The 14,600-nt window shown below is 33.7% G+C and overlaps 1 protein-coding gene across 1 annotated transcript; it reads right to left on the reverse strand.

Moving 5' to 3' along the window:
- Positions 1-1,023: 1,023 nt before the first annotated feature.
- On the reverse strand, positions 1,024-13,774 carry LOC108606841 (fasciculation and elongation protein zeta-2). The gene is made up of 5 exons (XM_017997332.1): positions 13,157-13,774; positions 2,434-2,828; positions 2,155-2,370; positions 2,002-2,091; positions 1,024-1,929 (listed from the first exon to the last, which is right to left on the reverse strand). Exons 1-5 carry the CDS (start codon positions 13,690-13,692, stop codon positions 1,847-1,849), a joined length of 1,320 nt encoding a protein of 439 aa, XP_017852821.1. The 5' UTR covers positions 13,693-13,774; the 3' UTR covers positions 1,024-1,846.
- Between the last annotated feature and the right edge of the window lie 826 nt (positions 13,775-14,600).

The following is a 14,600-nucleotide window of genomic DNA, read 5'->3' on the forward strand; positions in this document are numbered from 1 at the left end:
TTTAAAAGTTATTCCTTTTTTGTATATAGAGCATTGCATTGCAAGTGTACATATACTTATAAGTATGTATATATGTATAATGCATTTTATTGTTTGCCTTTTACTAATTTATCAAATAAATATAACTTCCATACCTTTGACTTAAATATGGACATTTTCGATTAATTTACAAATACACTCGTTTTAGTTTTCGCTGAGAGCTTAAAAAAATTACGCACTTTTGCTATTTGAATTTGCATTTTAGTAAATACTATATGTGTGTGTATATATATTTGTTTTCAATTACAATTGATTATAAAGCGCAATCATTTTATATTTGTTTCGTTACTATATATTTTTATGCAGCTTATATGGCTTATTAATGTCTTTTTCATATATGTATTTTGTTTGTTGTGTGAATTTTGTTATGAAAGGTACCTAAGATTTGCATTAAATACATTTATAATAACTTTTCCAAATAGCGCAAGTCGACACTTGATAAAGTTGCATCAAGTATTTGTTTTCATGGAATATATATGTATATTGCAGATTAAGCAAGCTTCGGTTGCCCGAAGTTAACAAATATTTATTATAGATTTGTTCTTTGTATGAAATGTGAGAGATGATATTAATGTTATTAATTTTGTTGTTGTTGGACTGTAAAATGCGCGCTTAAGTGCATTAAATGTAAGTGGTATATTCATTTGTGGCATAAATAAATAAATAGCAATGTGAGCCTCACTGAACTCTTTATATTTTTGCTTTTAACTATGTATTTATTTATGTATGGTATTATTTTAATATATAATTGTATATATAATTGTATTTAATAATGTTGCATGTTTGGTAAAAGTAAATAACACAGCGTTTTGTATGCTAAATTAAAAGTATGCACAAGTTTTAATTCGATTTGAACAAATATAAAAAGAAAAAAAAAATAAACAAGAACAAAAGCATTTTATGGCCTTGAGCTAAAAGAAAACATTTACAAATAAGCATAAAATATAACATAATAAAGCCTATGCGTATAAATAGAAATTAAAAAAAAAGAAATTTTTAACAAATTGCAAGCATATTAATATGTAAACCTGATGCTGTGAGCATATAGCGCAAAAAAATATGTAAGACACACAACTTGCAACAAAAAGATGAAACTTAAATTACATTTACATAGAGACTTCAATTACTTTGAAACTTGAAGCTGCGAAAATATACAATCTGTAGCTTAAATCGATAGTTTTGCTTAATTTGTTTTGTTTTGTTGCATGGCAAGTAAATGTTTTGTAAATTTCTAAATTCTTATTTATAGAGCTAACACATACATTTATTTAATTATTTATGAAGCTGCTGCTGATGACTGCGTTTTAAACAACATTGACTATGCCATTATGTTACATACATATGTTTGTTTATATATTAATTATATATGCGTGTGTGTTTGTGTTTTGCTGTTAATAAGTATTTCAAATAGCTTGAGTATTACGTTTTGGAAAATGCGTGCTCTAGTTACAAATCCAGACAGCAATAGTTAAACGTTACAAATATATATATCTGTTGTTGTTTTTACATACTTTAACGTTAACAGTTACGCAGTTACTCGACATAAAAGCAGTTTGTTTTCTTTTACTTGTTGCTATATTTTCATACATTAAATCGAATGCTGTATTTGAAGCTGTTTCGCGATTAGTACAACTAGATAAAATTAAAAACTAATCATAAAGTACATATATAATGTATATACTCGTATAAACACAGACAAAGAGATAGAGCGTAGTAATGTAATGTTTGTTGGTAGTTTTTGCAGCTTAGTTAATCATCAACTAGTTTTTCATGTTTGCGTTAATTACTATATAGATGCACAAGTCGCTTATGTAGGACAGAGCACCTTTAATATATAATCCGTTAATAGCGCCGGCACTGTTGGACTATCCTCATTTATAGCTTTGAGTACTGCAAAGCAAAAAAAAAAAAAACAACAAGAGTTTAGCATTTGTTATAGCAAAAGGGGAATGCATTACTTACTTTTGATCAAAACCTGCAGCGATTGATTGTTGGGTGTGCCATTCTCCAGATGATACGGTATGACTGTGGTCAAGTACTTAGGCTCTGGACCTGTGTGCATCGAAAGCTGCATTAAGCCAAAGGAGCTACTTTTGGTATTTAATTTGGATTTACCTTGAAACTTGCCGCGCTTCTTCTCCACATGATACTGACGACGCTTGTTCTGCACGGCCAGCAGCAGTGAAATGAATGAATTCTTTAGCTCCTTTTCATATTCGAGCTCATCGCGCAGCGCCAGCTCATTGATGAGCGTCTCGCTCAGCTCCTGTATAAGCATTTCCATATTCATGTGCAGTTCGTTTAGCTGAGCGCTGCTCAAGTATTGCAGCTCTAAAGAAACAATCATCAATTAAATATTTATGCGAATATATATTTGACCAGATTGTCACTTACTCTCAGCATAGAGCGGAGCGCCCAGCACTTCGCGCGCCTTCTCAATCGCCTCCGAATCGCATGTCTCTGGCTCCTCCAGTGGCGTTGCCGCCTCATCCATAATGTCATCGATCTCTTTGATCACCTCCTCCACCGTTTTAATGGGCTCCTCGACATCGCCATCGGCATGCATATCGTTCAATATCAATGCATGCATATCCAAATCATTGGCCACCGCCTCATCCTCGCTGGTCAAATCGTTAAACTCATCGCCAGGCGTTTGCCCATTCAGCTGCTGCTGCTTTGAACGATTCTGTCCCAGATTCAGTGTCGGCATGTGCATCTGACGTGTGTACGACTTGGACCAATCGATGGGCAGTATGTTGCCAAAGTTTCCGGTTATGGTCCACCACATTCTGCAAAAGAAAATTCACAAATATTAATATACAACATGCCAACGCTCGTTCTGACAAACTGTCTGACAGCCAAATAAGTCAAAATTTTGTGTTAGTTTCAGTTTTTGTTTTTTTGTGAAAATATTTTACACCATTAGCTATATAAGTATTTATGGCCTGCACATGCAACAAGAATTTCTCGGCAAATGTTTTATGTGCCACCCAGCACCAGCCCCTTTAGCCACCCACTGGCCCCATCAAAGCAGCACCCCCTCAAAAAGGAGAACAGCAACAATCAGCAGCAGCAGCAAGTGCCACTCGTTATGCGAGTTTTGTGTGTAAAAACAGAAATAACAACAACAGCAACAACAAAATAGCAATGAATAGGGGCATGTTTAAATGTGGTTCGGGCAAACTCGACTAACAAATACGCTTTAAGTTGCAATAAAAAAAGAAACTGAAACTTTTAGTTAAGTGAGCTAATAAATTACTTAAAATTTAATAGTTGCAATTTTTATATTTCATATTTTAATCTTTATTAATTATAATACGCACTTATTAATTAAATTGTAAGCTTTTTAATAGCAACTGGTTTTCAATAATTTTTTAATGTATTTATTTTTTATTAGCAATAACTTAAATTAAAAGACAAAAATTGTAATCTACTGTGCTTTGTATATTTTTAATAAATATTAAAACTAATTTGTTGATATATTGCAACATTTTTTTTAATTTAAAGTGCAAAGACAAGCCATAGTTAGCATATATATTTAATGCCTAATATATGCATTAGTCGCACAACTACTTCTTAGTTGCAAGCTGCTCGCTCTGCCATTTGAATTTTCATAGGGTATGCCAGGCTGGCAAAGTGGCACAATAAACTGCCGCGAAATGTGCTTGCTGACCACTTAAGCGAATAGCAGCAAATGGAAGCCTCCACCCTCCCCTGCGTTGCATGTGGCAAACGCAGTAGGAGGCACACACACACAGCTACAAAATGCCTCATTAGACAAGTCGCCTTATAAGATGAGCGGCAAATATGCAAATTAGTGGCAATTATTTAAGATTGCAGCGCAGAGCAGACTTTTCTATTTTTTTTCTGCAGTCGACTCAAAGACAGAGGCGCAAACTCATTCGTCAGTTGATTTAGATTTTGAAGCACAAAGTCAGTGTCTCAAATTGCCATTGGCATGCTGCCCAAACTACACTGCAAGAAACTTTAAGCGACAAACAACTAAATTTGAAATTACAAAAGTTGCAGTTATTTTTGTTTATAGTAGAAGAAGCATAGCAAGAGCACAGACGTTGCTATAGTTATGTTCGTCTGTATGAGCAACAATAACTCGGACACTACAATAGCTAAAGCAACCAAATTTGTTGCTCCTAATTTCAAAGCAATTTGTTTATAGTTTTGCAGCATTTTTTCTTTTCCTACTCCTCAGCCAATCGAGAAAAAAACCGAAATAAATTACAGTTAGTCTTTCAACTTTTCTTTTTAGCGCTACCAAAGTCAAAGTGTATCTAAAAATTGTTTTAAAATTTTTTATTCTGTTACATATTTTCTTGCAGTGCATTGTTGTCTATTTGTTTTTTTTTTCGCAATAGTTTTTCCAATTAGTTTTTACACTGTGGCTCTCGAGACAGTTTGTCTGCGCTCTCGCATGTAAATTTATTTATTTTTTTTATTTTTTGTTTTTCGTTCATTTGATTGTTTAGTTTTCTTTGCTATCAAGTTTCATGATCAATGCCAATTCATTTAATTGCCTTTATTTCTTGCATTTGCGCTGTTTGTGGGCTTATATTACAACAATTTGTTGTTGTTTTCGCTAATTATGCGCGCTCTAGATTTTTGTTTGTGGGTGATAATTGCCTGCATATGATGATCAAGCAGATGATGATGATGTTGATTGAGATGAACATTTTGCACTTGAACGATTTAACAGCAGACAGCAAATGCCGTGGCGCATGATTTATGCAAATTTCGGAGACTCTGTAGAAATGCACAATAGGTCTTTTAGTTTAGGCACCACTACAATTAAATTGTTAAGCTGCTTACAAATTGTTTGTTAGTTTTGCTTAACGCTGCTAATGCTTTTAACTTTAAACTTAAATTCTTTGCTAAGCCAGCTGAAGTATTGAAAACAGTTTTCAACACAAACATGTGCGAAACATGCGTTTTTAAAAAAACGTTTAGTCTTGTTGTTTCTTTCAGTTTGTTTTGCGCGACACTCGACAGTCGCATGCGTCAGGTAAATGTATATAAATAAATATATGTACATAATATACTATGCGTATACGTTATATTTTTATATGCACACTGTAAATGCTGCATGGGCTGTGCGGCATGTTTATATAGAAGTCGAGGCCGTACCAATACATTTAATTTATAGCGCTTTACAGCTGCACACATGTGTATATTGATTATATATATATAGCAATAAATATGTATAAATTGCTGCTGCTTTGTGGGCAACACTTTTGGTGCGACACGTTGCGGGGCCTTTGCTAATCTTTAGCAATAATAGTGGCTTATAAACAAATAGCTATGAATGAATATGCAAAGATTTTCAGCTTAAATAAATGTTTACCATTGCATTTAGACATTATGCATTAAAAAATATATACATTAATTAATTTTGCAACACAAAAATTTCAATTAGTTTCTTGTTTTATATTTTTTTCAAATTAATTTCACCACAACTTTTAGCTTAAACAATGACAGAAAAAAATTACTATTTATTATTAAAAATAAATTTAGCTAAAAATAATTTAGTTGCAAATTTTTTTAATTCTTATTGTATATGCTTATTATTATATTATTATTTATAAATTCAAATTCAAAAGTGCATAAAATATTTATAAAAATTAAAATCATTGCAACATTTTTTTTTTATATGTAATGCGTTGTTTAAGTATTACTGCTTAAAAAAATAAAATTGCTTGTTGCTAAATATTTGCTACGCCTTATTAAATTCATTTCATATAACTGCAGTTGAAGCATTTGACAGTCAAGTCAATAAAATTGTCGCTAAAAACATATTTGTAGCCAAAATCATTAGCAGGCCAAAAGGCCATTAAGCTTAAGCTGGCTAAAATACAAAAGAAAAAGGTTTCTAGCACGGAAGTTAAGGCCATTTATGCATATGAGGGAAAGACGCATTTCCGCTTTGTCATAAACACAAAAAGAAATATATAAATATATGCCTAGAATAACTTACAAAGCTTGTCAGCTATGATATCATTAATTATGACGCTCGACAAAAAAAAAAAGAAGCAGCAGCGCTGAGAATTTTAATACAAATTGCTGCAGCGCACAAATTGAAATTTCCATCAACGAGATGCTGGGCAATTAAGCAGAAAGAGCGAAAGAGAGAGGGAGAGCACAAAATTCCAATAAAAACGAGCGCCGCCTGCTATAATAATAATAACAAAAGACGAACAATTCAAATGCTTTTGTTGTTGTTTATTGCTGCAGCAGCTTTGGGCTATAGCCAACTTATCAGTTGAAGAAGAAGAAGCAGCAGCAGCAGCAGCAGTTTGAACTGTGAACTCTTTTATCGCCCCAGCCCTGACCGCGTTGCACAGTTTGACAACAATTAGCGGCATGAGCTCACTTTTGCCACATGCGGCAAAAACGAGCTGCGCATATATTTCCATATGAAATGTATTCAACTTAATGAATTTTAATTGCTGCGCTTAGAGATAACGCAATCAATTTGTGCCCCAAACTGATGAATCAGTCGCTATATAGCTAATTGTCTGTCTCTCTCTCTCTGGCTCAGCTATATGATGAATGCCACAACATCAACGTCAACGTCAAAGCCAACGCCAACACGCGCTGCCCACGCAACGTTGACGCTTTTTTTGTTTTTTGTTTTTTGTTATTATAATTGTTCATTGCTTGGTCAGTAGTTTGGTTTCTCTATTATGCTTATTATATATATTTATTTGGAATTTTTACTTTGCTGCCTCGACCGACTCTGAATTGGCATTTGGAAATGTTTTCCTGGCTGCGGCGCAGACAAACGCACAAACAACTTTCTAATGCGCTTAACAATTGCGCGATGGCACCCAAAGAGATAACAAGCGTTTGCATAAATAACAACAACAAAAAATACAATATACAAAATAAAAAGTAAAAAGCGCTAGCGTACTGTAATTAATAATTTGTAATTAGTAATAACTAATGTTTTTAGCGTTTTTTCTATGCTTATATTTTACTATTAATTGTGTTATATTTTTGTTTTAATACTATTAATTTAGTTAAATTGTTTTGCTTGTTATTGTTATGTTTTTAATTTAATTTTATTTTTTTTGCATTTTTTATTTTTTAATTTCAATACTAATAAAGAATTTCTTTTGAATTTCTGTTGTTGCGCGAGCTGTTATAAGCTATAAATAGCTAACAAATGCACTGAGCGAAAAGCTTAGCCATATAACTCTTTTTAAAATATGTAAAAATCTAACGAAAAGCAATATCAGTTAAGCAATTGAATTCATTTTGTTAAATATTTTATTTAATTAAGCTAATTGTTGATTCAAACTTTTCTTAACTGACATTTAATAATTGATTTGATATTATTTTATTTAATTTAACTTTTTGTATAATTTATTTATATGTTTACTTCAATAAATAATTTCTTTGCACTTTTTTCGCTAAACTAACACATTTAATAATTGATTTATTATTATTATGAATTCAATAAATTAATTTTTTTATATTATTATTATTGCTATTAACTTGACATTTTTTAATTTTAATTTATTTCGTAATCTGCTTTTCATTTCATTTAATTTTGCTAAAACTTAAAGTTTTATTTTTTTCCTGCTTGACGACACAATTATTATTAATGTTGTTATTGTTGTTGTTGTTTAGCATTTGTTTGTTCACACGTCTTTTGCATATTTAATTAATTATTTTGATTTGGGAGGAAAAGCGCTGCTGGCAAAAGAGAAAAGCCACGAAATTTGCAACGAAAATGGAAAAGACAAAAAGTATGAAATATATAATTTTTTATAGTTTGATATTAATAATTGTTTATGCTTGCCATGGCTGCTCTCTGTGTGTGAAAGTAACATTCACTGCATAATTGCATTAAATTATGCGCAGGCATAAATATTTATAAGCCAGAGCGCTGCAACTAAAAAATAGAAAAAACAAAAAGTAAAACTACAAAAGCATTCTAAATTTAGTGCTGCACACTTTGCGTTGGCATCGTTGAATATATATATAAATATATATAGAGATAGATAAATGAGGACACAAGCATTGACAAGATAAATCAAAGTTGTTGTGGTTAGTCGCCTGGTTTTGTTAGCTGAAGCAACTAAATGGGGCTGGGGCTTGAGGTGGGGGTGGCAGTCAAGGCTATTTATAATTATTTATGCTTAATAGATGTGGCTTCATTATATGTGGGCTATTGGAGTGAGCGGCAGAGCGGCATGTGCTATGGCTTCCCATAACTGCCAACTGACTGTCAGTTATGTGGCCCATAAATGTGGCCAAAACACACAAGCGTAGAAAGCAAGAGGGCGAAGCAAAAAAAAAAACTAAACAACAGCAATCATTGTAACGTAGCGAGACTTAAGCGCAGCTTAATGATCATTAGCTTAAGTTGAAAACAGTTAACAAATAAAAAAAGACAAACAAAAGTTTCTATGCGCTGTTTTCAATCTATTTGCAAAATCAATTTATTTAATAGCTCTAGCCCATTGCTTAGTCCTTGCCATGTGGCATGCCCCAGTTAGTGCCACACACACAGAAGTCAATCGATTTATATATATTGTATATTTTAATTGATAAAACAATGTCAATCATTTATTTTTGCAGCTGCTTATGTCAGTTAAACAGACATTTTTTAAATAGTTGCAACTATTTTATTAAAGAGCAGAACTTATTAATTAAATATAAATAATAAATAAAATAAAAACAAACAGAACAAAGCTTAATCTTTGCATTTAAATTTTTATAACATTTAAACTAAATTTCAAAAACTTCAATTCTTAATTTAAAGCTTTAAATACAGCAAAACAGCTCAAATAAATAATGTTTGCATTTTAAAAAATTAATTAACAACATGCGCATTCTTAGCTACAAAATGAATTAAATTTATGCAGACTGCTTATTTGTTATGTTTATTTATAATTTAGCAATATTCTAAAATTTTAATAATTTATTGCAACTAGAAAAGCTTAGAGCGCAATCTTTTATTTTAATATTATAAAAATTATATAAAATTTATATATACATTTTTTTAATCAAAGCGTTTAATGCAAGCAAATTTCATTTTCCAATTGCTGCCAACTTTGCGCTTTAAGTTTATTTTTATTTCTAAGTTTGCTTTGGCAATAGAAAAAAGTGTTAGATGCTGCCAGCAGCTTGGCTTTGTCCTTGACTGACTGCCGCCTCTCCCCCTTGCTCTGCTGCTTCTTTTTAATATTTGTAGACTATTGTTGTTGTTGTTGTTGCTGCTGCTGATGATGTAATGCGCGTTCGTAAACATTTCAACGTCAATTTGGGTGTGCGAAGCTGAGTTCGTTAGTCATACACACACATATATATATATAGTAGATATATATATATTGGCAAATTTTGCAGTTAGTATATATATTTGCATATTTTTGGGGTTAGGCAAGTGCAATTAGCTTTCAACTTTTTGAATGCAAAAAGGTTATTGTCCTTTAACTTGCTGCTGCTCTTGTTGTTGTTGTTGTTGCCTGGACAGGAAATGACTTTCAAGCAACCCCAATAACAACAACAAGCGGCTTTTACAGCGCTCTCTCTCTCTCTCTCTTATATGCATGACTCATACGACCCTTAACTGCTTTTGGGGTAAATTGGCGTCTCTATTGCCGCAAACAACCCTCGTCTACAATTTTATTATATGTCCTCTATATTGTTGTTGTCTGTTCGCTTGATATAACTGCATTTAAGCTTGCAGGATATGTCAACAGCGACTTCCTGCAGGCTACAAACCAACCAACCAACCCACCCACCCACTTAGTGAAGCCATCAAACTCGCCGACCCATGCCTAATACTGTTATGTGACCCAACTGCAATTTGCTAGCGTCGTCTATTATTAAATTAAGTGCAGCTGGGCATTGTTGATGAAAAGCTTGAATATTAAATGTACTATCGATAGTATCGATAACACACAAACACACACACAGACCTAATTGAACTTAATGAACCCTAATACGAGGCTAGCAAATAGCTTTGGCTAAGAACAAAAAATTAATCATTTCATTCTTTTCGCACTATTAACTAATTAATTAAATATAAATATTTAGAATTGCTTAATAAATATTTTTACAAACCGTAAAGCGATTGCCTTAGCTTAGAATTACATAAGAAAATCTCAAAGCAGCTGCTTGCTGCAATGTGTTGCAAGCTTGTAATTAATTTATTGCCACGCACATTTGTGGCATAAACTGGTTTTTAACATCGCTCTTGGCTGGCTGGTCAGGATTTGTAAACAGGACATTGAACTTAGCTGGAAATTGGGTCGTCTGGCAAGCAGATTGAGCTGACAAGAGATCGTTAATTGACAATTATAAAGAAGAAAAACGACAGGCAATGGAAATTGAAAATGCAATTTCAATAGAACAAAAAGCAAAAGCAAATTGTAAAGAAAATAAAAGTCAAAGTTATGTCAACGCGAAGTTGAAGCATGTGGTCAATTTAAGAATGAAACGACCAGGGGGGGGGAGCTCAGCTATTGCGTGTGCCATGCAAATGGCGCTTAAGTGAAAAAATAAATAAACAACTAACAAACAAATAACAGAAACCGGAAAGCGGTTTTAGCGGTTTGCTTTTGACCATAAGCGGCGACTGCAGTGCACAAAAGCTAACTGTTGTTACCACAGGGCAGTTAGTCAGGGACGGGTGATGGTCTGAGGGTTGCATGCGGCAAACATATGGTTAACTGGCACAAATGCATGCCACATGAGGATTTCTACACATAGAAAATGTCAAACAAACGGCTAGGGTGGCCCGTCTTCTATTGTTGTTAAAGAAAAAAAATAATAAATTATTTTTGCAATTATTTTATACATAATCCCAAGCAAAATGGAAGACTGCACTGAATTAATGCAATTTCAAAATTTGTAGAATTTCTATTCCTTTTTTTTTGCTTTAATACAAGCCCAAAAAGAAGTTGCAAGCAGCTACAATTAACATATAATTATAATAATATATATATGTACATTATAAATTCGGCATACGAATTCGAATATCTAACAATAAGCTATAGCTCTGAAATAAAGCGTTAACCTTAGATTTGGGCTAAAGATTTCAATCAAATTTGTCATGAAAATAGAGAAATAAATTTTATAAAATATTTTGAATAATCGAATTTATTTATTAAGCCTTTTAGAAAAATTACTAGCATAGCTGATAAATTAGAATTTTAAATTGCTTAGCAATTTTTTGAAAATATATCAAACTTAGAAAAGAATTTCACAGCTTTTATTGAATTAGTATTGCTATAATAAACGCTAAATCTTTAATTATATAGTTGCGACCTTTAATAGTTGGTGAAACTTCATTAAAACCAAGGTTGTTAGGAGGGGAGGGGGGTGAGGGTTGGGTAGAACAAAGAGAACGCATTCAGACGAAAGTATTTAACGCTTAGCTGGCTCAGCACAAAAAGCAGAAAACGCGAAGAAGAAGAATGAGCGTTAAGCAAAGAACAAAGCCCGGCTCAGGCATAAAAAGCGCTGACATTTGCAATTACAGTTATATGTAGGCTGCAACAGCAACAGAGCAGAATAGAAGAAGACAAAGAGAAGATGCAGCAACAACAATATACAGTGCATAACAAAAGTAAGTGTACCAAAGCAAACTAATAGCTGCTTGAATAATAAAATGTTGTTTTCAAATTGAGAAGTTCATTTTAATAAATCAACTATGATCAAACTAGTTCATAGCTCAAAGTAAATGAACTAAATAATGATTTAGGCTATGAATAAGATATAAGAGTTAAGTAATTTATTTACTGACTTATTGTTGTATTTTGAGTTATGAACTTTAAGTCAAAAATGGTTCACAAAGCTCTCAAATAAGTTCACGCTGAGAAAAATAAAGATAATTAAAATAATACAGATCGACAATTCATAGAGATACATATATTATTTAAATAAATTAAACATATATAATAAAGTATTCTTTTTTAATCGGGTTATGAATGAGATTTTAGGTAATTTGTTTACTGATTGAATTTTGAGCTATGAACCTTGGGCGCTGAACGAATGAACCAAAATAGTTCACGATGAACTGCATTAAGTTCACTTTTGAAAGAGATCTTTCAATGAATATATAAAAACAATATTTAAGCTGCTATCAAAATTTCTCCAACTTATTTATACATTTTTCTAAAAATAAAGCTACAAAATGAACAAAGCTTTCAATATGCATAAACTTATGAATAATAGTGTAAATCTGCTGCCAGTGAGCGTGCATACTATAATTAATATTTTTCGAAAATTGAAAAAAAAGCAAATTTGCATTTGAGTTGAAGTGAAGTGAAGTTGAGTTTGCATAAATGTGAAAACAGTTTTAGATAGTATGTCTAATTTGTTTTTGCACACATACAAACATAGATAATTATTAGTAATTGTTTACACATATATACAGTGAAGACTGTCTGTGCATGAACCAAAAAAGCTGCACACGCGATTATCAAATTTATTGGCTGATGTCAGCAATATGTATGTCAGACAATAACAAAAACAATAATAAATTTATTTACACAGCAAATCTCACACTCTGGCGCTCACTCTCTCTCGCTCTCTCTGTTGTTGGAGCTTCCTGTTTGACGCAGGCAAATGCACTCACAAGTGCTATCAGCTCTAGTTATTGTTATTGTTGTTGCTTTACAATTTTTACGCATTCAATTTGCTTTGATTACGACTTCCCTCTCTATATGAAAATAGGGCAATTGTTTATCAACATTGAAGGGTGAAGTGAACTTTTAACAAGTGCGTTGGTCAAGGGTTTCAACTTGTTGTTGTTGTTGTGATTGTTGCTGTTGCAATGTTGCAAGCAAAGTCAAAGTTAATATTGCGCTTTAGACAGCGGCTCAGCCAATTTATCGATCCAACAATAAACAGCCCCCGCTTGTGCTCAAAAAAAAAAAAAAAGAAAATCCAGCTATAGCTTCAGTCAGGATTACGTCGTGCTATGGCGCCAGGGGTTGGATGTTACGCCAATGTTACGCCAATAGCAAGAGAGCGAGAGAGCGTAGTAGAGAGAGCGAGAGCGCGCATGACTAACGCATGCGCTCAAACTTTATGCATTTTATATAATTGTAAATAATAAAAAGGCAAACTAATCATTTGTATTACTTACTGGCATTCGTTCATTATCTCCTCCTGACTGCGCACCTGAACTGGCGCCAGCTCCTCGACATTTTCCTCATAGTTGCCAAAGCATTTGGTTATCTTTTCATCGAATGTGTTGACCAAATCCTCGAGACTGCCGCCAAATGTTTCCGTAAAGTTGTCCACATTGTCGGCGTTAGTGCGCTTATCCTGATTATCGCCACCAGCGGCAACATCGCTCAGTCCCAGCTCCGTTAGATTATGCGTATTGCAATTGGGACTCAAGTCGCCGCCATCGCCAACGCCGCCGGTTGTTGTTGCACCGCCGGCGCCGGCGCCGCTGCTGCCATTTTTACTCATGTGTGCATCACGCACTGCGTCCTCAAGCAGTCGCAGCTTATCCTGCTGCTGTTGCTTGGCATTGGCGCCATCCTTGAGATTATTGCGATTGAGCGCATTTTGATTCGAAATGAAATCGCAGCCGCCCCACTCGTCCGTCTCCTCGAATTTCGCCAATGGAGCCTCAAATTTAAGCTCGGCCATTTTTGTGCCGAGGTCACGCATGGCACGCGCAACAGCAACAATAAACACACACACACACAACCAGACGCTCTGAGTGTGAGAGAGAGAGAGAGTCAAGAATAAGGAGTTTTGCTGCTGCTGCGCTCCGTTTGCTCTCGCACCTGAATTTGTTTTTTTTTTTTTTTCTTTTTATTATTTTGCAACCCCTAAAAGTTTAGCACTTGTCACCCCACTGTCTGTTTTTCTTAATTTTTGCTTATATTTTGCTAACAAAATCAAGGCTTACACTGTCTTCAAGCTGCACACGAAAAATAACAACAACAAAAACAATAACAACAATGTTGTTTTGAGAGGCGTCTCTTCTTTTCTTTTTTTTCTTTTGCGTATTTTGTGTTTGTAAATAAAACGCGCCCGCAACGACACTCAAGAGCACGGCTTATAAATCAAACAACGCAATCACGACTTTTGTTTTAAATTATCAAATCAAATAAAAGCACTAATTTGTAAATATATGCAGCAGCATCAATCGACCCGTTGCCGAATACAAAAACAAATGCATACACACCCAAAATGCAATGCGTTTGGTTTTGTAAACAGCGTCACTCGTATTAATTAAAGCAATGCACTTTTATTAACAAACACGCAAAAGTATTATTATTCGCTCACTTTATAGCTTGTTTATATTTCAATATAAAAAAAAATATTGCTCGAATGCGCGACACACGTCCAGCCTGTTTCACTTTTTAATAGAAATTAAACATTTTTGTAAGTGCGAGTGAGAAACAAGCCGCGAGAGTACGGTTATCATGCGAGCAGTGCAGCAACATGGTTGGAGTTCGACTCAATGGTTCGCCCCTCAATTGTGTATGAGTTCGACTCAAATGTTCGTCTTTAGACCAGAGACCGACAAGTGCGGCCAGAAATAATGGGAGCAGGATGCCAATAAGAAA

The sequence above is a fragment of the Drosophila busckii genome, chromosome X (assembly GCF_011750605.1).
Source record: "Drosophila busckii strain San Diego stock center, stock number 13000-0081.31 chromosome X, ASM1175060v1, whole genome shotgun sequence".
Lineage (NCBI taxonomy): Eukaryota > Metazoa > Arthropoda > Insecta > Diptera > Drosophilidae > Drosophila > Drosophila busckii.

Coding starts and splice junctions, on each gene's coding strand:
- LOC108606841 (XM_017997332.1), bottom strand. CDS start 13,692: ATGCGTGACCTCGGCACAAAAATGGCCGAGCTTAAATTTGAGGCTCCA. Junction 2,829..13,156: donor GAGATAATGAACGAATGCCA/GTAAGTAATACA, acceptor TTTCTTTTGCAG/AATGTGGTGGACCATAACCG. Junction 2,092..2,154: donor GAAGCGCGGCAAGTTTCAAG/GTAAATCCAAAT, acceptor CGATGCACACAG/GTCCAGAGCCTAAGTACTTG.